This window comes from Echiichthys vipera (assembly GCF_963691815.1).
Source record: "Echiichthys vipera genome assembly, chromosome: X".
Classification (NCBI taxonomy): domain Eukaryota; kingdom Metazoa; phylum Chordata; class Actinopteri; order Perciformes; family Trachinidae; genus Echiichthys; species Echiichthys vipera.
The window spans coordinates 30,942,400-30,968,357 of NC_139825.1; the positions used below are offsets into that span (position 1 = coordinate 30,942,400).

General features: G+C 40.4%; 1 protein-coding gene across 1 annotated transcript; it reads right to left on the reverse strand.

The window, feature by feature from the left end:
- Positions 1-1,506: 1,506 nt before the first annotated feature.
- On the reverse strand, positions 1,507-25,139 carry srpk1b (SRSF protein kinase 1b). The gene is made up of 16 exons (XM_083939814.1): positions 25,097-25,139; positions 24,391-24,445; positions 11,879-12,006; positions 11,482-11,590; positions 10,523-10,610; positions 10,347-10,434; positions 8,513-8,619; positions 7,238-7,403; positions 6,681-6,706; positions 6,329-6,557; positions 5,734-6,168; positions 4,657-4,751; positions 4,403-4,510; positions 4,061-4,130; positions 3,789-3,881; positions 1,507-3,472 (listed from the first exon to the last, which is right to left on the reverse strand). Exons 1-16 carry the CDS (start codon positions 25,107-25,109, stop codon positions 3,288-3,290), a joined length of 1,995 nt encoding a protein of 664 aa, XP_083795940.1. The 5' UTR covers positions 25,110-25,139; the 3' UTR covers positions 1,507-3,287.
- Positions 25,140-25,958: the final 819 nt, after the last annotated feature.

The following is a 25,958-nucleotide window of genomic DNA, read 5'->3' on the forward strand; positions in this document are numbered from 1 at the left end:
TTGCCTGGAGTGTTCTTCTGTCTTCATGGTGTGATGGTAGCCAGGAATACTGATCAACCAGTCTCTGGACCCTTCAGACACAGGTGTTTTATACCACAATCACTTGAGACACACCCACACCACTCAAGTGATCTTCATTACACTATTTGTGAGACTATTGGCACCAATTGGATGGACCTCTATTAAATTAGACCATTACATTTAAAGGGGGGTGAATAATTATGCAAACAATTATATTTCTTTATATAATTTTGTTTCATTGGCATTACTTTGTAGAAATCTGTTTTCACTTTGACATTTAAGAGTTTTTTCCAATAGATTTTTTTGTGAAAAAAGCCTAATTTTATTGACCATGATTGATTTATGAAAGCAATAAAAGGGTTAAACATCCAAGGGGGTGAATACTTATGATAGGCACTGTATGTCAGTGTCTGAACTGATAATTAAATAACATCTTCTCTTTTCACTGATGTTTCTTCTCTCAACTACAGATAATGCCTAGGCCCAATGTGGACGTCGGAGGGAAAGAGATGGACGAGGCTTTTATAAGGAGCACGACCAACTTGAGGGATTCCAAGGACAGTTAATTATCATCTAAAAATAACTTTCCACAAGAAGTTCATTCTGTCCAGCTGTGACAGCTCATCAACAGCATTTGGAAACATGGAAAGAGTCACTGTCTAGCTACAGCTCAGATCTTACAGTCTTAGATTAGTTGATTGAGAGTGTTTTGGAGTAAAACAAACAAGTGAACAAGTTGTTTGGAGAGAATTGTCATAAATGATAAGCAGACTTCCCTTACTGCCTCCATTAAAAATGTCATGTCTTTTTCAGTAAGCTTTCATTTAAAACTTGTTACATTTGATCATTAGAAATTTATCATTTGACATTCAAACTAACAACTTTGGGTATTAAGGAGCTTTTGGAGTGACTGTGGTTAACGATGCATTGATATTGGATAATGACTCAAATGGATGGATCAGGTATCCTGACAATGGTGACGATCGATTAAATTCAATTCTTTATATTAGTAATATATTTTAGTAAATATACATCTATGTATTTGTTACATATTGTTTAACAAAGTTAGAATAGCAATTATGCTGAAATCAAGCCTGATGCTGCCTTACACATAAAAGAATGATCCCAGTCACCTCCACACAGCGAGGCATAAAGGCTATTACTTCAACACTGGTATCGGATCAGTAAATACCTAGTTTTGGTTGGACATACACTCCAAACAGTTCTCGAAATGGATGTATTAGTGTTCAGTGAAGATAAAATCTGTATCTGCCCTCTGGATGTCTTGATGATGCATTTGGTTAATGATACATTCGGTTAATGATGATGCATTTTGAAACTGAATCTTGGGGGAGCTGCATATTTGTGTTTGCAGAAAATGTAAAAACGGCATTGTCGATTAATGAGGCAAATACGGTTTAGTTGGATTTTGAAAAATGTTTATTTTGTATTACCTACAGAAAAATAATCAAATGAAGAGCAGTGACATGAAGGATACTTTGTATAAAAACAAGCACAAAGGTTTTTGAGGGTATTCAAAGCATTATTACAGCATTTAGGTTTTAGTACAATCTAATATTTTCAAATCCAACACCTCAATGTGCAGTGGAAACACCTGAAACAAAACTCTAGTTTTCATACAACTGGAAATCGCCTGGACATTCTTGGAGGCATTTCCAAAAAGTGTAAAAAAGCAAAAAAAAAAAAAAAATGCTCAAACCTTTCAGCTCGTGCCTTCAATTGACATTGCTGACAGTCAGAATCTGTGCAAAGCTTTTGCTGCAGAGATGGAGAGACTAAAGGCCGACTCTGTGATGCACCGCACACTTGACATGGAACCACATATAGTTTGATTTGACTGTTAATGTGGGAAACGTTATATGAAACCTTTAACTGTCAAAAAGCGATCCAGGTATGACACAGCGTAAAGTTGTCTTCTTGGGCATGAAGTATGAAATTAATCTTACTGATTTTGTGTATGCAAGTGTTTTTTTTTAAGACAACTTGAGATAATGCTGAAACTAACAACACTGACACAGTTTGGTTTTCTTGAAAAAAAAGTGTGATTTCCGATGAGTCTCTCTCCAGACCTTGAAGTTTATACTTTCTACTCATCTACAGTGCCTATAGAAAGTTATGATACCCTTTTGAAAGTCACTTTTTTTTGTTTTGCAGCCTTACAACATTGGTGGTATAACTTTTCGAACCCTGCTAATCTCGTTTTTCATTTTTTTTATTAATTTTCAGAAATTTAGAAAAAAAACGTATTCACTTGAATGCTGTAAGGCAAAATGTGTAAATCACGCTGGAATTTTTTTTAATGCATTATGATTTCAGGCTGTAAAACAAAAAAAGTGACCATTTCAAAAGGGTATGATGGCTTTCTAAAGGCACTGTAGTTCAGGATAAAGTTAACTTAAAAGGAGCAATACTGAAGGAATTAAAAAACCGCTACATGAAAAATGAGAAATGTAATTTCAACTGGAGTATAGGATGACGTCACACACCCGCTCTCTGTGCTGATCTCCAGTCTCATGTTTACATGCATGAGGTTTGGCTAATGGCACACTTTGTATTGGTCTACAGGCAACGCTCAAATGCAAACCTAGCGGTGAAACAATTTCGCTTATTGCTCCTTTAAGTGCTACGAACGTTATTAGGCTCTCATCATGGCTGTTAGCATTATGCACTAATTAATTCTGATCACTTTGCACACAAGTCACAGCCAAAGGCATAAAAGCTGGCACTGCTTACACGACGGCTGGCAAACAAAGACAGATTTGGCTTATTAAAGGACTTAAATGATAACAGTTTGTGGTTTTGATGATCTTCATGTTCCTGTTAACATCCCTGCCAGGAAGTGCAACCTCCTTTTAAATCCCAAAGAGTCCATTATCTATAGCTAAAAATACAGAGCCGGTGATCTGCAAAGAAAGAGCGGGAGATAGTGGGGGGTTTGTGGTATGGGGGGTTTGACAAGTCCTATATAGCCAGTGGAAGAAAAAAAAAAAAAAGGGCCATAAATATAGGACGAAGACAACGAGTCTATCACCAGTGCACCAGTGTAATCCAAACTCAGCAGCAGTCTCTTTTTTTATATTGTATTCATGAAAGTGTGTGTGGGAAGCCTCTGAGAGCCAGGACAGGAGGATGCAGGCACAATGCAGTTACAGGGTTTGTTTACTGTATGTTTTCAAGCCCAGGAATCTTAAAACGTAATTTATCCTTTCACAACATGAGGGTGGAGGTGTGCGTGTGGGTGGCCTCTAGGATGTGAGCCACGGATGGGAGAGGCACTGGGCCGCTGTAGCCCTCCTTTCAGGCACCAGGTCCAGCATGGGCAACAGGAAGGTGCTGAAGGTGTGCGCCTCGTCTTTGGACCACTCGTACTTTTCTACCAACACGTCTAATAAACCCCACGGCTTCAGCTTGGTGATGTGACGCAGGTCACCTGGGAGAACACATTACATTTCAAATCACTACAGTGCCGAATTAATATTATAAGGTGCGAAATTAGTTGGTGGTTTTATATAAATATCGTTTTTGGTTGGCATAGATCTACTGCGCCACCTCTACGTACTGGAAATAGATGCACTAAATTTAATTTGCACATCCTGTTCTCAAACTGAGCAGATGGCTGTTCCCTTGAGCCGCCAGGTGCTCCGTCTGAAATCGTAACTTTTGCACCCGTTAACCTCGGCATATTTTAAAAGCATGAACTGGATCTAGCTACAGCAGACAGCTGGTGTCAGGAGAGGCGTGTTTACCTTTCTTGGTGAAAAACTCCTTGGAGTATTTGCCTGCCAAGATCAGCTTCCGAGGAACTTTACCGAGCAGCTCGATGATCAGCGCTATGTGATCTACAAGAGAAGCGGAGAAATGCACAAACGCCGCTGATGAAGCACAGGGGGACACAGAACCATTTCAATGAATGTCTGAAATACTGAATTTACGCTGTAAAGTCTACAAAATCCCAATTGAACCATGCATTCACTTATTTCAGCACGTCATCTTGTCTAGGTTTTGGACGGACACTGACCTTCATCTCTGGAGTAGTCTTCTCCAGAATGGGGTTCAAACAGATAATCTCCAGTAGCGAGCTCGAAAGCCTGAGGAAAAAAAAAAAACCTGCACTCAATAAAAGGTAGATGAACATTAAAAAATGCTAATTATTTCAACATGTTTGTAAGGCCTGAAGGACACGCAGTACACAATTTGTTTTGATGATAAACTATCTTAAAACTGCGCATGAAAACAATAAAAACTCCACAGGCTTCAAGAGTTTAAATAACTTTACAGTTTGTCTTCCCAGTGTTAATGACAGCAATTCTTTACGGCTCTGCAGGTGTTCCCAGTGTGTGTGACTGCATGTCTGTTTTACCATGCAGGCTGTGCTCCAGATGTCTGCCGGTGTGCTGTAGCCAGCTCCTGTCAGCACCTCGAGAGAACGATACTGCCGCGTCTGGATGTCATCTGTGAAATGTTTGTTCTGCGAGAAGAGAGGAATAGTTTGAGTTGGTGTTTACAAAGACTTAAAAAAGGTCAAATTGAAAGAAAATGGCACTGTTGACAAACCTTTCAAGGGCACAATAAGAGTCCTTCACTGAAATTTAAAAAGGGTAAATTTGCACTCACCACCCAGCAGGCATTGCCGAGGTCGGCGATCTTAACCTGCAGCTTGTCAGCGTTGAGAGGCTCCAGGGGGTTTACTAACATATTGCCTGATGCTCCTGTTAATGAGGAGAGGGAGACGAGGACAGACGAGGATGAGAAGCAGGAGGGAGAAATATTTAAGCACATAGGAGCCGAACAAGAAAAAAAATCATGCTGAATATTAAAACCCTTTACAATCCAGCCATTGCATTTTGAAGACTATACACATATCAGGAAGAGCGGGTCGCTCTCTTCCTGTTTACCGTAACAGCAAGCTACATACAAAATGCCACCGACACATTTCCTCAAACAAAACTATAAAGACTAATCCGGTAGGTGACATTCTGTTTAACATTCATGAAAAACTAAACAAAGAGGCATTCACAAGGACAACTAACGTTACGCATTGGTCACTAAGGCAACTGTCCTCCTTAAACCGGAACAGCGGTGCTCGGTGAAGTGGCGTTAACAACGGGGTGTTTTTAGCTCAGGCACTGAATCATCGATGCCGTGCTGCTGTGGTTCTAGTTAACAGTGGACACATTGCACCTTTTTGGCTTTTTTTTTTAAGTGTGAAATAATCCCAAACTTATTCTTCGCCTTTTCTGGTGTGCATCCACAAAAACGGTCCGTGTGGAACACTGATACCTACGCTAAGCAGGACGCTAAACGAATCATGGAGGCAGAGATTTTGCTTCGATGAATTTTGTAATCAAGTTGAGTCACTCGAGTAATTGCTTCAGCCCTAGAGTGCAGGCTGCTGCTGTAGCAGGTATGAGAGTGTACAGATTGGCACAGAAGGTTTATTATGTGCTACATTACAGGGTATACTCTATTAGCCTCACAAGCACAACCTTTTTTCTGATGCATGCTCTCTTAAAACTGTAAACACATGAACTAGGGCTTTATATGCAGTCAGCTAGTCGTGGATCACTTGTGTGTTAATGTGCGTCGTCACAAAAACCTAACTGCCAGTGGAAACCTGTGTCCAGGGCGGCCGGACCAAAGATATAGAAACGGCGGCCCATGAGGCATCTACGTTTCTATAATTTAACTAACCATCTTGGCCGTCTTCTTCTTCATCCCCTTTTTTGCTCTCCCCTTGAGTTTCCATCTCCTCCTGCCCCTTCTTCTTCTTTTCCTTCTCCTCCTCATCACCCTCATTCAGCTCTACTGTGACAGAGTCTGGGCTGAGAGAGGCAGGGAGCTGCTGCAGGTGGATGACCTCAGGTGAACCGTTACAGGTCTGATGCTCTTCTTTGTTACTTAATGTGTCCGGCGTCTCTGTGTTAGCCTCTGGTCGGTTTGCGTTCGTTTGGTCCTCCTGCTCCTCTGTCAACTGCTCGGTCCCTTGTACCTCTGAACTGGCCTCTCTCTCTGGTGTGGAAGCGTGGCCGTTGCAGTTCACCTCCATCTTGTTTGACTCCTCTGCTGCATTCTCTCTCCGCTCGTTTAGCTCTGGTGTCTGCTGTGGCTGCTCGTCAGGAGTCAAGTCTGTGGTAAAAAATACACTGTGGGTTATTCAATTCTTTATACAGGCTGGTGCTCATTTCAGATGAGCCACATGCCATTTGAATTTGTAAAAACAATTCATCAATAAAAACCTCTCAACTAAAAAAAACTATCCACTGTCCTCCATGTCAATCTCATTCACCTGTGATAGCATGGTTAGCAATGTCTTGCAGCGTGGCAGACAAAGAGAGGGTGGCTGAGGAAGTCGTATCTTCGGTCGTCTCTGTTGTTGTTGTCTCCTCGTCCTCCTCCTCTTCTCCTCCTTCAGCTGCTCCTCCCTCCATCTCCTGAATTCTCTTCTCCAGCATCTCTGCCTGCTTCTTCTGCTTCTTCTTCATCTTCTTTTTTTTGTTCTTTGACATTTTGGCCATCTTGGGAAAAAGAGCGCAAGCAAGGGAAAACTACATTTGTAATTTGACTTTGAAACGTTTTTTTTTTTTTTCTTCAAGTTTTCAGATCACTAGATCTGGTGCGGCAAACAACACATGACTTACTGGCTTGGGTGGTGGGGCTGTACTCACTGTGGGAAACAGGAAAAAGCAAAGGATTACATTAGTGAACGACAATTACAATGTGACACATCCTTTAGCCTCTCTAAAATTAGTATTCTGCTCTGGTGGTTGAGTTGATTCACTCCGAGGTGTACTAATTGTCTGTCTCTGCAGCGGCACCCAGCTTAGCAGGAGTCACACTTCTCTGAGCAAGCCGGTAATTTCCATAACCAATCCAGTGGTGACTCATACTGAGACACGGGTAAGCGCGCGTCATATGATGTCAAGTTTCTCACACACACATGCGCACGCACACACGCACGCACGCCCCCCCCCCAAAAAAAAACTAACAAAAATTACCTGTTAACGTAGTATCAGTTACTTGTATTAATGGCATTAATTGAGGATAATGCACCAAATCCGTAACATGTCAGTTAAACAGTGAAAGGCAGTGGACCTGATGATAGATCTAAATATCAAACCTTTTTGTTGTCAGCAGCATGCCTATCAAACTGCAAAAAGTCGCTTAGTTAAGTGCTGAGGAAAAGAAAGCTTGTGACCTGCAGAACCCGAGGGAGGTGCTGCGCCACTCTTCTGCCACTGCGTAGCTTCAGCAGCAATTTTCTTGATGTAGGGCTCGTTGACAGTCAGCAGAATGTTCTCTGGTTTGATGTCTGTGTGGATGATCTTACACTTGGTGTGGAGGTAGTCTAAACCCTGCAGAACCTGCAGAAAGCAGAAAGAATCAAAATGAACGGTGTTTGCATTTAAAAGTGCCCAGGCATGGTCCGGTTGAGAGAGGTGGACTTCGGCAGGGCACGATTGCACATGTATGAGAATGAGTATGGAAAGTATATATATATATATATATATATATATATATATATATATATATATATATATATATATATATATATATATATATATATATATATATATATATAAGCCCGATTTTGGGCTTGATTTGCCCCTCCCAACACTAGTCAGCAAAGCCCTGATTCATTGATGGTTCTAAAAATGATCTAGCCATATTTACCTGTTGTGTGAAGTACTTTAAGAGTGCTTTTTACGTCCCCCAATCTGCTTTGAGGTCCATCCTGGCGCATCGATTTTCAATAGTAAACATGTACAATGTTTATGATTCGATATCCTGTTGCGAGTGGTGAACGCCGAGGACGCAGTCACATGGGAACAATAGCATACTAGTAACAGACTGTCAAATTCTATTTAGTTTGTCTTCCGTTATTGACTTTGAATCTTGCTTGCACGACGTTATATATTTGCCACCTGTAACGATTGTGCCATTCGCGCTGTAAAACGTACAGTCTATTTTCACAGAGTCTTCATGACTTTATCCAGATATTTTTGTTTGTGAATTTCTTGTACAAGTAGTGGAAAAACTTTGCCCGATATCAGACAGAATTTTATTAAATTAGTTTACATCCATTTAAATCTTCAGTCAACTCTGTGGAGCGGGCAGATTCTACGGTCTGGGCCCAGGCAAGCAAAAACATTTGTTTACTCAGTCACGTTTGATTGCGCAAGAGTTCCAGTTTTGACAGTTCGGACTGGTTGTTAATGAATGGAGTCTGTTAGTGAGTATGGTGTGTTGTTTTGGCCAAATCGCTCTCCACACACTATAGGACCAAAACCCTTAAATGTATCATTACACGTCTGTATATGTGGGCTCCATCACATTTTTATCACCTGTTTCTTAAAATCTTTTAGTGTGGGCCAGGCATTACTGACACTGCACTCAAACCAAAAGATGAAATGATAATGTCTCCTAATAATAATAATGCAAATAGGTGATATTTTATGTAGCTGTACAGTACCTGTCGTATGATGCTTTTAACACAGGGTAGGGGCAGGCCTTGATAATTTGACTTGATGATCCACTTCAGTAGGTGGTAACCCAGCACCTCAAATACCATGCACACATCTGACGAAAGACAAGGTCAAGGACTAATAGAACACGACTTCTCTAATGACTTTGTTTACTCAATCTACAGCGGCACTAAGCCAATAAAGTTCATAGTAACACACATATAACCTATACATACCTACACATTTGACCAAAAAGACAGATTATTTCAATTTTCTGAGGGACAGCAGTTATAAAAAGTAAACAAAGTTGTTTTTGAGAAATATAACTATATTTTAAAAATACTTCAATGACTTTTCAAGGTTCTCCATGACTGAACAATCTTTCAGCATATACTACAAAAGTTAATTTCAGCATCCAGAGAATGTCTGGGCATGTTGCCTGAGTGCACAGCTGTATACTTCATGGCGTGGGAGGGACGGGGATGGAGAGAGTTTTGGTGCGTTTGGGATTGAGACGCATAAAAAAACGTGCCAAAGCATGAAGCTATTCGATCGTCAGATGAACATCAGCCAACCGCGGACAGCAGGGCAGTGTGAATCTGGGGGTGTAATAAAATTGCTTTAAATTGCCAAATGTTGGGCAGTAAACTTGTATCTTGTTACTGACATTTGCATTGAAACTCAATAATTCGGGTAGAACACTGACTGAGATATGTTAATCTTTAAAAGTAATGCAGACAAATAGTCTTCAAGCACAATAAGGATGAGCTAAATTAATGTCTGGCCTGAGGTGATGCAGTCTTGCCTTTGGATGTTTGACACTGAAGTAGCTATTTGGCCTGAGATGAGTATAATCAGTATGTCCTAGGGGTGTCCCCTGACTAAATGTTTCAGTCTAATCTGATTTGTCACTTTTTGCCTATAGTCGACTGATCGTCAAATCTTTTTTTTTTTTTTTTTTGCTCACGAAAAACCCTCTGAATTCAGGGTGGCGAGCCACGGACATGGCGCACAGTGGCGGATGCACGCGAGTCCAGCGCTGCGCGGTCACATGTGTCAGGCAGAGGGTTACTGAGTGATGGGATTTCTGATAGTAGCATCTTATTAAAAGCATTTGTTGTTATAAAATAAATGTGTATCGTTTGTATCTTTCTTTGACAATAGCTGACGGTATATTTAGAACTGTAGTTTCACTTTCACAGCGCTGTTTTAGACTGTCCGATTGAATGTCTATAATGAAAAACAACAAATGGGCAAATATTCGAATTAAATGATGCTGATAATTAAACAGTAGCAGACTGTTTAAGGCCCAGCCAAGATGCGCTCTGACGGTGCGGATCTTGGATAGTACAAAGTAAAAGGCACAAGTTATTTTCATAGCAACAATATTTATTAATAGGCTTATATTTATACCCAAATAGGCTATTTATCACGGTTTATTGGAAGAACCCAAGCATCTGACCTCATTTATTTATCTATCTATCTATCTATCTATTCGACAATTCGGGGTCACCCCTAGTATGTTCAATGCATTACATTGAGACAGCAACAGAAGGGAAGAGAAAATAGAAGGATGCGAGCATTTGAGTTGTTGCTTTTGCACTGTCCCCTTCCATCATTCGACAGCACTGGAAAACCTTCTACCATATTAACTATTGGCTGGTTCAGTCAGAAAACTGGGCAGTATGTACCATTTAAGCAAGAGCACACTTTAGCTTATAAACAAGATATTGCTTTGCAAAACCTACAACTTCCATATCAAAATGTGTGATCAAAATGGACATCGTATTATGTGTATTGCGAGTATTAGAAACACAAAAACTTCTTAACAACAAAGGATACGAGTGCCATTCATGCCTGAAATTTTGAAGTCATCTAGAAGCTGCACCACTTTCTCTCTGCTGGGGTCACTGGGATCTGTGTTTCTCACCTGGAAAAAAAACACAAGGGTGTGAAAGCTGTGGGCACTTGAATCACTGGAGCCAGACTGAAAATATGTAATTTTATGGGGACCTTACAGATTTGAGCAGCTTGATCTCATCCAGAGCAGTCTCTGTGTAATGTTCAGCACTTTTTACAACCTTCATAGCCACAAAGCGCTTCCCCCTGATAACACACACACAAAATCAGTGATTTAGCTCATCACAACCACGTGTGTCAACTCATATCAATTACAGGAACATCAGACTTCTCAGTGCATATACCCATAAAACAAAAAAAGGATCAGGTCTTTACTAGAACCTATAACCATAATTTATTATAGGTCCATGGTAATCAATATGTGCCGGTTAGAGTTACAGAATTTCTAAGCAAATAATCTATAAATATCACGTCTATAGGCAGCAATGTGGCTGAAATTCCTGGCTCTCACCGTGAAGCATTACATACTTATGCATGCACACAGCGCTCCATGGCTGCTATTAATCCACACACTATTGCTGTGTCCCAAATAGCGCATTGCAGTGAGTTTTCCCCAGTAAGTGCTGTCTCAAATCACACACTGCCGCCCGCAGTTACAGGAAATGACGTCGACATCGTGTTTCTTCTTCTGTTTATTTTTCCAAGAGCTTTTCCAACAATTCTTCTGGCTCAGCACACCGCCAAAAATCCCTGTGATCCTTTTTTTACATTTATAAAGTAAATCTAGTAATCTAATCTCTGTTGCACTGCTGTTCTGCCATTTTCCAGTTTGAATTTAGTCCCGCTTGTTCCACTACGTAGACAAAATGGCGGCAATTGAGTGCGTTGCCAGTTTGAGGGTGGAAGTGCTGGATTTGGGACACAGCATATGATGGACCTTTCTTTCTTGGAAGTACTACAATATTAATTATATTACTACAATATTATTACTACAATATTAAGAAAGCACACTTCATTGCAACGTGGCAGCAGCTGTGGCTTGGTGATATCCACCTAATGACCTTTGCAAATTTCACCCTATAAATTACAGACAGTGAAGTTTAGGAGCAAAACTTACTGGATGTCCCAGGCCAGCCACACGGTGGAGAAGTGCCCCCAGCCTAGCTTACGAATCACATGGTATCTGCCATGGAACAGATCTCCGATCTTCACATGGTGATATCCACCTGACCAAAGAAAGATGAACTTAAACAATGTCGCTGAATTACTGTTTACAGAGTGTATGTGAATGACACTGTGTGAATTCACATGAATCAAAAGCTGGAGTGCAAGACAGAAACGGTTCCACACATTAAAACACAAAAACATTTAGGTCGACTCCAAATTAGTTATTAAACCCTGTTTTTATCCAAATTCATGTGTTTATTATTATCAAAATATACGTTAACACTAACAAAGTAACTATGTCAGTGTACTATTACTATGTTTTATTGGCTTGGATATACAACACATACCCTTGCAGTAGTCGTTGGGGTCCTCCTGCTCATCGTCATCAGAGCCCAGGATCTCCTCGTCCTGCTCTGGGAGTGGAGAGTCTGTCTGACCTGGCTGAGAGCCGCCTCCACGGCCATGAGGCTCTGGTCTGAGTGGGGAAGACAAACAGAGAGAGGGGGGCATTAAGGAAGAGAAGAAATTGAAAAGACAGGTAGGAAGAAAGGAAGAGCAAAGGGAGGGAGAGCAACAATGGAAAAGGGGGTGAAAGACTTCAGAGTGACTCAGAGAGAAATAGAAATGTGTGACACTGAGGAAAGAGTTAACATTCGGATGGCATATAATTCAATATTTATTTTATTTCGATAATAATAAGCACATATTACCTCAAATTTCTCCCAAAAATCTGATGTGAAATATTTTGAGGGAATATGATTTGAAGATTGCTGCTGTGTTTCACATCACATTTTACATTGCTACTCAGTTTAATGCGATTAACAAATAGGACTCCTCCAACCTCTAAACTCCATTACTCTAGAATACAATAGTGCATACATTTGTGTTCATTTCAAGTGAAATTCTGTCATTTTCACTTGAATGGTTATGTTCATATTGCACTTCAAGTTCAACAAAAGTATAAGCAAGCAAAGATCAGGAGTCACTTTAATATTTCTGTAACTACATATAAGCACAAAGGGATAGAAGAAAGCAGCAACAAATAGACATCTTTTAAAGAAAAAAAGAAATTTCAAGTAATTTACTAAAAGCCTTGCATTGCCAAATCATACTACTGTGCTGGATTATGTTCTGGCTACACTGGGTTATCATTCTAGGATGGGGAAAACTTTAAACCAATAACTATTGTCTTGGGCTGAGTTAAGCGGACGGTACCCTTGTGTGTGGCCATAGATGGCCACACGCCGGATGTCAGTCTTTTTCCAGACTATTTACTTAAAAAGATCACTAAAGAAGGAAGGGGATACGTGTGTTTTATTTTTCTTCAAATCCATCTACTAAAGCTTGAGCAGCACTAAACCAAACGGTCCTCAACAATGGGACTTGTTCGACCAAGACGTAATACAATTAAACATTTATTCTATTGTTGAATTGTTGTGTTGTGTGAATCTGAACTAAGCAGAATTAATTATTAAGCTGCTGATATAGGACAGCTCATTGGAGAGTAACAGAGACCATGTTAGGTTCAATGAAAAGAACCACACTCACAGGAGTCAAGTTTGAAGTCTAACAAGTAAAACAAGACGCCCCTGCAGATGGTGAAAGTGCAGCATGCAGCATGCAACTACAACCAGCGCTCCAGCGGAGAGCATCCAGCTGCACAAACGATTAATTGGGAACACCACATACGCTACCTGAGACAGTTATTAAAAGCATGCCATGTGGAAATTGCACACACAGAAATAAACAAAATATTGTCAAGGCATTAAACATTAAATTAATTTAGGTGCTTTTTATCCAAAGCAATAAGTGCATTCAACCATTAAGATCAAATTGGTAAATCTGCCTCAAGTGCTACATGTACTGATTCATGTACATGCCGGTCACCAGTCTGAAAAGGTGAGTTTTCAGCCACATTTTCAGACGTGTGGATGGTCCTGATGTCAGTGGATGATCATCATCATCATCTTGTTTTGTTATGCATTTAGTAAATACAAACTAAAAAGCTTTCAATTTGCTATACCAACTACCCTCTTGGTGCTGTCCGTGGTGCTGAAAGAAGAGACCGCAATCAATATCACACAGTAACAAACATGTTGTCAATCACCGAAGTCTACACCCCTCAAACCATCAGCAGCAGCTAAAGAAACTAGCCTGCGCCCCCTGTAGGCCAATCAATCCAATTTTAAGAACACCACAACGCATTGTGATGTTTTGCTTGGACAGATGGACCAGGGCATCTTGTATTCATCATAGTCTGTCCAAATACCAAAAACATACCATTTATACTACCTTGCTATGCTGAAAACAGACACCTTTCTTTTTCATCTCTCAACAAAATACACCATCTCTTCTGCTTGTCGCTTGCTTTGTAATGTTGTTACAACACAACAGCTGTACAAAAACTAAAGGAAGCCTACATAAAATACAAAATCAAGAAAGATCAGAGAATGAGTACACAAGACTGTGTTAGTGCAGGAATGTTTGCTCAGACTCAGAGGATTATGATTCCACCATCTTTGTTTTTTATTGAGGAAGCAAAGATCGGGAGTCCTTATGATGCTTCGCTGTATTACTGCAGAGGGCTGATCGTGGTGCACTGTGGAGGGAGGAACAGCTAACAACAGCTAACAGCTTGCAGCAAAAATCTGTATGCAGTGCAGAAGACAAGTATTTACTTCACAAACAACATTGTTTTTCTTTGCACTCATCCACATAAACACACAGGGGCCTCACATACAAAAGCTCTCATTTTAGTTTTTCTGAGCAGATTCATTTCCAAAGCACATCAGTCCTGTGTGCTACGCATTTTGACTTGGTGTTTCAGTTTTAATTACCAAGTCAAAATGTAAACACGGGATGGTGCTGGGGAGGATTTGGAGCTAATTAAAGCAAGTCACATATTATCTCTAAAGCTATGAGCGGGTCTAAGAAGCTGACTTTGCCACACACCCTGTGAAAAAAAATGAAATGGCAGTAAACACAGTTAAGAGCAAACACTCCTAACTGTGTTTACTGCCATGTCTTCTAAAATGTGATTGTGGATACAAAAAGTCAGATTGATTGCTTGGGTTGTGGTTTTTTATGGGACTTGCTTGCAAAAATTACTTAGAACTAATTAGGATTAGCATCCCTAGCTAATCAGTTCATTGGCTTAACACTAAGCAACAGAAGGAGGAGGACAAATGTGGATGCATCTTTGGATGGTTACAAAGCTGTGTCATGATCAGCCGCCTTCAGAACTCAACTTTTGTTCCTGAGGGAGGAAAAGGCAATTAACAATGCTGAGCTGAACTCAGGAGTGCAGGCATTAATTATTAAATTAGGTCCTTTACCATTTTTCCAAGACAGAGTTTGGAATTCAAGAAAGTCAAATTAAAGTAAGGATTATATTACCAATTATATATATATGCAGCCAATTAAACATATCTACTGCCTTATAGTGCGGAAAATACGGTAATCCAAATATCAACCAATAATATTGGCCATCCTCCTTGGAGAAAAAACTGATACAAAAAACTCTTTGAATATTATTCATTCTGTGATTATGCTTTAACATTAGTAACACTAATGTAACACTTTGCAAATCATGTTTTCAATCAAAAATAATGTTTGGGTCTCCCTGTGTTTGACAGCAGCATTAAGGAGAGTAGACATCAAAACTGCTTTAGTGTTTTTAGGGTTTGGTGCTCTCACTCACTCTCACTGTAGCATTATACTTAGAGATTAATGTGCTGCCTTCATTATTTCTCTAGACTTGACTGTGATTGTCGCTTAAGCAATTTCAGCACTTACTAGCAAGAACTTTGTCAGCTTTGTCACTGTGTGGTAAAGGAGGAAAAATAACACTTAATGTATTCATTTGCTGGCATCCACACAGTGTACAAATACATCAAAACACACTCGTCAATAAGAGTTGAGAAGTGGAAGACAACTCCCCACAAAAAAACACAAAAAAAACGGTAACGGCAAAGTACAAGTGGGCTTGAATTGGCTTGAATTTAGTATAGTGGTAACTTTGATACCAAAACATGTGAAAAACATTTTTCAAGCATATTTCTTCAAATATATTCTTCCCAAACACGAGATGATTAAAAAACTTAGAAACTGAATCTCTTCATGTTATGAAAAGTTGAGACAAAAGCAAAAAAAAAATGTCTTCACATCGCTGAAGAAAAAGATGAGACCACTGATATGTATTAAAAAGCATTTTAAAAGGAATCTTCTTCATTCATGCATCCATGTAATTGAATGTGGGATGTTTTTTTTTTTTACTATTGTGCTTTGCACCTGACTTCTCTGCAGCACCTGCCGCACGGACAGAGTAGATACTGAATCCACTGTACATTTCTGTGGCTAATGTGAGCGGAGATGGGGGATACATGTGAAGAGGTTCAATTACTTTTTTGAACTGAACAAGACCAAATGTTCACAAAGTTTTCACTGGACAGAACTAAACAAAAAGACAAAATTCTCAAGAGTTTTCCTAGACTTAAAAACAGACAAAAAAAAATGTTCATGGTTCATGTTAACTATGACTAAAATGTTCAGACATTTTATCGGCTAAAATCCGTTAAATAAATAAAGGACTGAGCTAAAAAAAGTGACACATGGACCTTTGATCCCAGGACAGGATCTTATTATAGCTGACAAAATTAATGCTATTTTTAGTTTAGAAAAAAGGACAGAATGGTGGAGGTAACAGGGACAATATCCATAAGAAAGGAATAAAGAAAATATTTAGCAAATCTGAATTACAAAACATTATGAGCCCAACATGAGCATTCTCACAGGTAATGCCAAAAGACAGCACATGATCGTGCGGTACATCAGCAGTTGGATAGAGACAGTTCAATGTCCTCTGACAGACAGACAATGTGAACATGAACAACGAGCAGGGTATTTCAAGGTTTTCTGCAACACATACACACACACCTTACCTGCAAGATGCACGGATGCCCATGGGACGTAATGGAGGGAGGAGGACAGGAGAGACTGGAGGTGTTATAAAAAACGTGCCCACTCCATCAGCAAGGAGAAACAAAGAGGACCAAAAGAAGGAAAGGGAGAAGGATGGAGAGAGAAAAGTAGAGTGGAGGAGAGAGCGATCGGAGCTGATAACTGAAAAGCAGAGATTTTAGAGGAAGGGGGTGGCTAACAGAATGGGAAGAGGAGAAAGAGGGAGAAAGAGGATGGAAAAAGTGGTGGGAAAACAAACACAGGGGGGAGGAAGAAGAGAAATAAGAGGAGAAATGTGGAGGATCCGTTGCAGGCTAAACATTAAGGCTGAGTCCTGGAGCACGCACGCTGTCTCCCTCTCTCACTTTTTCTCCCACACACTCGCTGTCTCTCTCTCTCTTTCTCTCTCTCTCTCTCTCTCTGTCTGACCGAGAACTCTCCTTGGCTGTCGTCAGCCGCTGGCCCGGCCCCTTCACTGACAGCTGGGAGATGATTGGGTGATGTGGCTTAGCACTGCATTGCAGGTGAGGGACGACATCAGCCCCCAGTCCTCCCCCTTGCCTGACCAAAACAACACCATTCCTCTTTCCTATCTCTCGCTCTCTCTGTCTATTCATCATCATCAACCGCTTCATCTCGTAGGCTGCCATTCCAACAATGTTTCACTTATATTTTTATTTTTTGCAATGCTACTCTGTTTGTTGTAAACACATTATGCTCCAGCATCGGCAGGATTTGCTCCTAATTGCGAGGTGGCCCAGGTTATGCATTTCTGCTTCACAACAAAGAAAATTTGAACCCTTAGAAAGATATGAGAGGAATCAATAAGGAACGACAACAGTATCATCCCATGAAAATTAAAAAATGCATTAAATTTATCTGGATTCATTAAAAACTTAAAGAAATTAAAAATGACGAACTCTGTAAAAAGGCTTGTGCTATGTTTTTTTACGGTACACCCCTCCACCAGAGAGGCATGTGCCCACGTTTGATCACCCTCTCAATCACTGCTGGTATCAGTTTTTGAGTCTGTGTGTGTATGTGCGTCATCACAGTAGAACGTGGTCCTGGGGACACCTACTGTACGGCACTGCTATAGAGGTTTATATTTCAGTCTATCTGCAGACAGAGTTTGTCAGCGCAGTAGCGTCAAAACTGTGCAAGATACAGTTACAAAACTTTACAGGTGCCACCAAAAAGAAAGGCCCAGTTTAATAACAGGTGTAACCCAAGCAGGGGGCCGGATGTAGGGATGTAAAAAAGGCATTGAGGCATTGACAAACTGCAGACCTACAATAGACTGCTGTGACATAGTATGGGAGTTTTCGACTTTGTGTTCATATGTGTCCATGAATAAGTTGGGGGGGGGGGGGGGGGGGGCCTCACCGCTTTATGCCCCTGACCTGATTTGGCATCGCAGCTGGTGTGATCCCATCGCAACATGGCCTCTAGTTCGCAACATGGCCTCTAGTTTATATAGTGATTTATTTTTTAAATATTTTATACTTGTGTAACTTTGGCCTTTTGAAGAGTTGGTGAGGGCTGCAGAGTTAAAGTGGCATCTCCTTATTCAGGGCCAACTTAAAACACCAAGTACTTCATTATGTTGATCAAGTACCAATATGAGTATGTTAGTCATTCAGGCTTTTGTCAGTAATATATCATTAAATTAATATTATTAGTATGTCTGAGGGTTTTGCCATGCTAGCAGTGGAGCCTGATGATGATGTTCTGCTGATCAGTAAGTTACAACCAACATTTTAGTATTTAAGATAGCAAAGTAGACAAGACTAATAAATCAATAAATCAATACAGTGCAGCCTCCTCAGGTTAATTTTTTGCACATAATTTCTGAAGGCAACTGATCCGAGTTTTATCTGCAAAGTCAATTTGCAAGTTCTGCCTGCAACACACCCAAAGACACCCAATATGGAGTGTTCTGAACATCCTCAGTTTCTGCAGATGAGAAAACACCGGTGCAAAAAATGACCTGGGGCCTCATTTATAAAACTGTGCGTAGAATCCTTCCCAAACCATTGCATTCCCACAAAACCATGAATGTGCTGCAAAAAATAGGAGCTTTATAAAACTGGTCTTTATAAATCTTTCCTTTATAAATACTGATACATTCCCACATGCTGAGTCTTGTGCTGGGACGATCTCCACCCAGTGTCATCCCACTTTTCCTACCACTATAGACCATATGCTAAGTAGCTCATGAATATGGACGCTATCTCAATAAGGATGTTAGATTGACACAAAAGAAGGAGGAAAAGCAAGGTTCTCCGAGAAAGAAATGGAGGTGCAGGTTACGGAGGTTGAGCACCGCAAAAATGTGTTGTTTGGAAGCTTGGCTGTTATTATTTGTAAGGAAGTTTAGCATATTCATACTATATAAAATATTGGAGGGCTGTTTAGAAAAATGGGAATAAGTGGAAGGTTTTAATGTGTTTATATGTATGAAGTGAGAAATAGAGGATCATATTTGAGGGCATTAGTTGCGACACATGAGATCCACACAAACTACTTTCTATCTCAGCAGGGTCAAATTTTATTGAAAAGAGAGGAATGTAATAATTTCCTAAATTAAAAAAATTAGTGTGTAACGAAATGTACCTTTTCAATTCATAATTGTTGGCCATAACTTTGCACAAAACTTTTTCAAAACTTCAACCAAATGAACACACCTGCCGACATATGCAGTTATAATATTCAGTTAAACAGGATATTAAAAACATGTAGACTTGATAATTAATTCAAACGGCATCTTAACTGCGTGCCAACCGTAAAAAACTTAAAGGAATCAAGGTTTTCATGAGTTTCCATCAGTGTAATACACAATGAGCTACACTCGGCTTCAGAAAATGTATTTTAAATAATTGTCCAAAAGGTCCAAATAATATTCTCCAACAGAAACAGTCCAAAGTTTTATGAAAAATCACTTTTTAGTTTCACAAAATAAAGAATTTCAGTTTGTTTAATTCTGTTTTAGTTGTTTTTGTAGGAGTGAATCATCTTCTTGAACTAAATAATAAAGGATCTCTGATAAGTTTAATTCCCCCCCGTTAGGAGTGGAGCCTCTTCCCAAACAATTTAACAAACCATCTTTGAAAAAGTAAGTAATCTCCAAAGCGGTCCAAGTTTTCTAAGAATTGTAAACACGCAACCATGAAGAGACAGTATTTACATGCTGTCGTGTAAATAAGATAAATAACATATGGCTGTTTGTTTGTTTACTAAAAGGACAAAGTAAAGCTGTTCTATATGAAAGATATCCTTAGTGCGCACTCACACTGTCCTTCCGTACCGTGCCCAAACAGGTTTTACGGGTAAAGCCTAGTTCGTTTGACCAGTGTGAGTGCAACCGCACTGTGCCTAGCAGCGGCCAGCTGGCCGTCCACGGCCCATTTGAGAGAGGTGGGCTTTTGTAAAGCGTGTTTGCACATGTACGAGCACGAGCGTGCGCACGTGTACGAGCAAGAGCACGAGCCCTACGGTGGCTCTGACGTCATTTTATGTGCGCCTGTTCGGACATAGAAGAAAAAAAAAAGACGGACCATGCGCAGACATTTAACAACAACAATGGCAGCGAGAGGTTCACGTTGGTGTGAATCGGAGGTGGAGTGTTTACTGCAGATTTGGTCGGATAAGAATATTCAAAAACAGTCGACAAGACGCACAAAAACTCAGAGGTCTATGGAAAGATTTGTAAACAAAGCGACGCATCGCAATGACGTCAATCAATGTGTGTGATGTGTTATGGCGTGATGACGTATAGGCAGGCAAGAAGCATTTGCACGAGGCCCAGGCAGTGTGAGTACAAACGGGCTGGCCAGCGGGGGGAGAGGGAGGGGGGGACAAGTACCCTAAAGCCCGCCCTAAAGCCCGGGGCACGGTACGGGCGGACGGTGTGAGTGCGCCCTTAAATGACTCATGTTGTGATCTGACGCTATTCAGAAAATACAATTACATAAAATGAACTTGACTTTCAAGGGGGACGGGGCGCCCCCTAATATAATGGTAGGGGAAACAGTGATTTAGTAATACATTTTACTTCACGTTAGAAAAACAAGCTCGCTGAGACCCTCTGTGTCTCTTTCTCTCAAAGGAGAATACTAGATAAAGTAATACAAAGACACTAATGAAAATGGTAAGTTTAGGAGAGAGCTACCAAGAAAATACCGGCAGCCTCATTAAGTCCAACAACAAAGATCCCACTGTTTAAGTCCCTGCTTTCCTTTTACAAAACTGGTTGTACTTTTACACATCTTTTAACCATTTTCATAAGCTGATGCTGAAACTGTATCACACACAAAGAGCCTAATAAATGGACTGTTGCTTTGCCCTGGAGTTGTTCTGATACTGATTCCAGTATTGGAAATACCTCTGATACTGCCTAAAATGCCAAATCAGGTAAAGGCAACATTATTTTTTAACATTAGCTCTGACTATGTTAGATTCGTATGCTAGACTAGTGGACCAAACCAGAAATCAATTCTTGTCTGTGTCTGTCTTTTATTTTACTTAAATCTGTTTTTTAAGGACTTGTTATTCATTCATAGATTTATTTATGTTCTTTTTTAGTTATGCCTAACTGTCAAACTAGATAATAAAAGAAAGTATTTCGCATTTCCGTATGAGTCAGTGATTGTCTCACTGACTCCTGAATGTAATACAGAGCCACAATCACTTGACATCTCCATTCCTGCTGTGCACACATCTGACATGATGACAGGGTGTGTCAGTGTCACCTGGTTTCTCCTTGTTGTATTGCTTCCGCTCATCCAGCCATATCAGATCTCTAGAGCAAAATAAACATGGGCACAAAGTACGAACTGGCTCTTGGCAATGGAGTGTGGCCAAAAAGTTTAGTCCTCCTCCCTCCCTCCAGATAAAATCAATGACAAGTGCCTGGGCAGCAGAATGAAACAGCAGCACTAGGTAACGGTACTGAGGATGCAATGCATACAAAGTATTAATGAGTGTGCTGCAGCACCTTCCCTTTAGAACTCCAACAACTGCTGGATGTGAAAACTTGTGCAAAACTGACCAAGTTAATGAGACAGAGAGGACACTGCACCCAAGTATACTACAGCACCAGTTTATCTACTGCAGGCTTTCTAGGTCCACAAAAAAAATCTTTGTACAACAATCTGGAAACCCAGCATCTTCATGGCCTAGAGTGACACACCTCTCCTTCACAATAAACACACACACGCAACATATATTTGTAAGAAGGGTAATGGTTCACCTGCAGGGTGAAGACAGAGCAAGATAGAGCAACAGAGAGAGACAGAGCTGTAGTGGGCTGCAGATGATACAAGATATGATGGGTTATGTAATGAATTGCAGCTATGAAGGGAGAGAAGAGGAGGGATAAAAGCAAAATACAATAGAGTAGAGATGTGTGGGTAGATACTCTGCAATGCTGGCTATTCCTGTTAAGTCTCCCGAGTGAACATGGAGTCCTTAGTGAACATGCAAAAAAAAAAAAAACGATATCGCAATGCAGAAAGGGAGCGATGAGCTTTTTCAAAAGCTGGCAGCACAAATCCACCAGGGACATCATCAGTCCTGTTCTCTGCCCGCTCGCTTGAACACACAAAGAAAATACACATGCAGGTAAGATACCTCAGAGCAGCAACAGTCAGCATCTGCTCCTTAATGAAAAATGGATCAGCCCATCAATAAGTCAGCCAAACTCACACTACTATGTTGAACAAGCAGTGCAGACACAAGCAGAGTCTGAGTTCTACATCTTTCCATCAATCTGGCTTCCTTTCTCTCATGCACAAATACGAACAGGAGACTTACTGCACTACTCACTTGCATGTGAGGCCGCTGGCAAGCTTCATCACAACTGTATTGACGGAGAATATCCAGTCCAGGAGCCACATGACCCAGAGGACACTTGGCTAAAGCTATTAACTTATACTAGTCTAAACAAAACTAAACTTGGCAAAGGTGCAGTTAAATCTAGGTCTAGGCCCGGGTCTGCTCTCCTTTCCCCTGGCTCTTTTGACTAAACAGTGGCTGGCGCGTCCTCTCGGCACAGCAGCCACAACAGAGCGACTGACACGAGAGAGAAGGAGGGAAGGAGTGTAATGGGTGTAAGGGAAAGAGAGATAGAGGGTTGTTTTATGCTTAGATGCTGGCCACTTGCTTTATGGCAACTGACAGAAATCATGCATTTTAAACTGGAAGGGGAGATGGGCAAAGACACTGCACGAGGAAAAAGAGACAGGTGCAAGGTGGTGTCCTAAAACTAACAGGAATGAATGAATGAATAAATAAATAAATCATGGGAAAAAAAAAGATGCTCCTCATGACTCAAGGATAGGTGAGAATACTAAGGTTTTTAAAGTTGTTGTCAGGGTCACAGTAACCAAGTGATAGTCGTCTGTACATTCACGGGTGGGAGATAATGACGGACTTGACTCAACCCTTTTTGGTTTTCCATTGGCAAAAGTTGTGGATAGTACCGGGTACTTGTTTTAGTCTTACCTAAGTCGAGGTTCCAATCAAGCTGAGCCGATACTATGGCGATTATATGATCCTTATTTCTGCAGCTATCGATTATTCAGATGAGAGGGATCAAAGCATGGAGGTATATTTATGTGTCTTTAACCGAAAACTTAACTGAGGCACAGACACGTGAAGGGGAGTCGCATGAGATGTAGAGAGAAGTGGCAAGACAGGGTTGTAAAGATTTGAGAGGCAAACTTACAAGACTGATAGTAGGGACTGGTAGTTGAGGATTAATGAAGGAAATTAAGAGGTAATGTCCCACATATGAACCAAGTGTGTGTGTGTGGGGGGGGGGGGGTATACAGTAGGTCCTGTTTGCATATGTGTCTATTTCAGGCCTTTATGTGTGTTTAATATGTAAATTTACAGGACCTCAGAGTATTAAGTGTTGTCATACATGGGAAGTTATTTCACACTACATTTAGTGTATTCATGTAAGAAAACATAATTTCTAACTAAATGGCAGAACTTACTAAATTAACTCTGCCTCAATTATACACAAAGACTAAATATATAGCACATTTGAGCTGCTTATTGGGTTGTTGTAATGTTGAAATGATTAGGTTCACATTCATATTGCCGTAGCAACTTCAACCACAAAACTGTGTTATGTGGTGCCTTGAGGTCATTTGAATTATTTACACAGGATTTTTGATCAATTTGCACAGAAAGCCCTCTACTCTCCCTGACTTCTGTCAAAAGCTCAGGATAAACTATTTTGATTTGATCACTTCAGATGATTTTCATGGCACACCATGTGTACCTCTACAGACTTGGTAAAAAAATAAAAAAATAAAAATAAATCTTATGATATCTTTAAAGTTATTAATGTTCATTCAAATCCACTTTCAAGAGTCGTTGTGAGCAATTTGCAAAATGGCTCATATTGCAAAACAAGCACTCAAACTATCTTTACGCTATTAACATGCTTTCGAATAAGATTAAGCAGGGATCCCAGTTACTTTAAACATAAAATTCAAGCACTTTTCAGGTCCAATTCCCTCAAAGTCAAGGACCCAACACTGCATAGTTTGAGACAGTGGAACATAGCCTATTTGCTGACACAATTAACTATTTGAGTACTTCAAAGTCCTTTCTGTATTTTTGTGCATCAAATTTTAAATTAAAATGCAAAGAGGTTGCAAGTCACAATGTTGCAGATACATTGATGTTGCAGCCACCAATAGCGATGTCTTAACAAAAAAGCTTCATGATGTTAAAGTGGAAAAACCCTCAATTATTTATATAAAAAGCTGACAGGTTTACAGCCAAGTGAGGAAAAGCAAATGCGCAGTTTTAAAGAGTGAACCTGTTTTGTGTTTCCGGGCAGTCAACTGTGTATGAAGACAAACAAGCAGTGCTTTCAACTTACTTTTTGCCAGGTTTCCTGGGTTTTGCCCTCTTCTTCCTTGCCTGCATTGCGATTACTAAAAGTAATACGAAAACAGGCATATGGTTATACAGATATAACACAAATACGTATCTCTTTACCTCGCTATGATTGCTGAACATGACTGTGTTGTTTCTCAAAGCTAGGTGTGTTCCGGGCCTGCAGGTGTAAAGAAACTCTAAGTTATGAGTTACATTAGTAAATGTTAGTAGCTATGGTTACTTAACTGGAGTAGACGCCTCTCTAAAGCTAGGTAACTTAAACCGGCCTTGGCTGCGTGTTCCTACACATTTATAGTTAGCTGCTAACAGTTACTTGGTGCTTTTCTCTGCGAAAACCACAAAGGGCCTTATCTATTATCACACCCCGATCCCCTTTATAGTTTTGGGGACACTGTGGCTTATTTGTTTTTTACTCTAACCTGGAAGTTGTGTCGCGTGCCTGTCCACAGATGAGATGCTAATGCGATAGCTGGAGCTAGCACACCGTTCACTCACGCATACACACACACGGCAGAGCGCATGGTCCACTTTTACTTTTCATCTGCTGTTAACGAGGCTTGTTACACTTGCTAAAAGCATCATCGTGATTAATATGTAAGAGAAATGTCCCGGAGAAACACGCGTGTTTGCGTTACAAGTGCTAGGTGTAAAAAGGGCATTTTTGGAGTAAAGTATAGCGACGTTACCTTTTCTTTCCATGCTGACAACCAGTCAGGAGAATGAGCTGCGTTCACGGACTGTTGGAAATGTCGGAACTCTAAAGTGCGCGAAAAGGAACGAGCCAACTGAGTCGAGATGTAGGGGTGCGGGAACTGTCAACCGATAATGGGCACATCAGGGGAGGAGTGGCTATCGGGCCGGCGGCCAATAAACTCAAGTGAACCGGCCAACAGACTGCGGCACATTGAGTTTAAACTCTTCAGAATCAAGCAAGTTCCTGTAAATATCCCTAAGATCTCTATAAACCAAACATACAGAGAGTCCAACCACTATATTTAACACTTGTTGTGTCTGTACATAATGGCTGCAAAAGTGTCAGACTCTCATTAATCCAGCCTACCTATTTTTGTTTAGCCTCCTGTCTTGATCTAATTATTTTTATTCAGACATTACATAACTTTCATGACCACAAATATAAAATGACCAACGATTTAATTAGTTTTTTTGTTCATAAATTAATGTATTAATGTAGACTGGTCAGACATAGAGAAAGAGGGCAAGGTTGGACTAGATGATTTTCTTACAGTGGAAAATTAATCAGATTTGTGTGTTTGATTTGCTCAGTTACACCTGATGGAGGGCAAGAAGAGAAAGGAGAAAGGAGGGGGTGAAAAGGCCAGAATGAAGAAGAAGCAGATGCTGGAGGAGAGTGCATCAAAACGGTCAAAAATCACAGATTTATTCCAAAACAACCAGGTGTCAACTAGTGATGCAGGTGAGTTGACAGGAAACTGGTTAGCTCAGGCTTTGACATTGTTGAGAACTAGCAAAACATTTGAGCTGAGTTTTTCATAGTTCCTCCTCAGTGGGGCGGTGTCGTCATGTCAC

Bases quoted from the DNA above. Each gene is read 5' to 3' on its own strand.
- srpk1b (XM_083939814.1), bottom strand. The intron at 11,591-11,878 runs GTATGTGTTGTA...TTCTTTGGTCAG, and splicing joins CCCCAACGACTACTGCAAGG to GTGGATATCACCATGTGAAG. The intron at 6,558-6,680 runs GTAAGTCATGTG...CTTTTTCCCAAG, and splicing joins CAGCCCCACCACCCAAGCCA to ATGGCCAAAATGTCAAAGAA.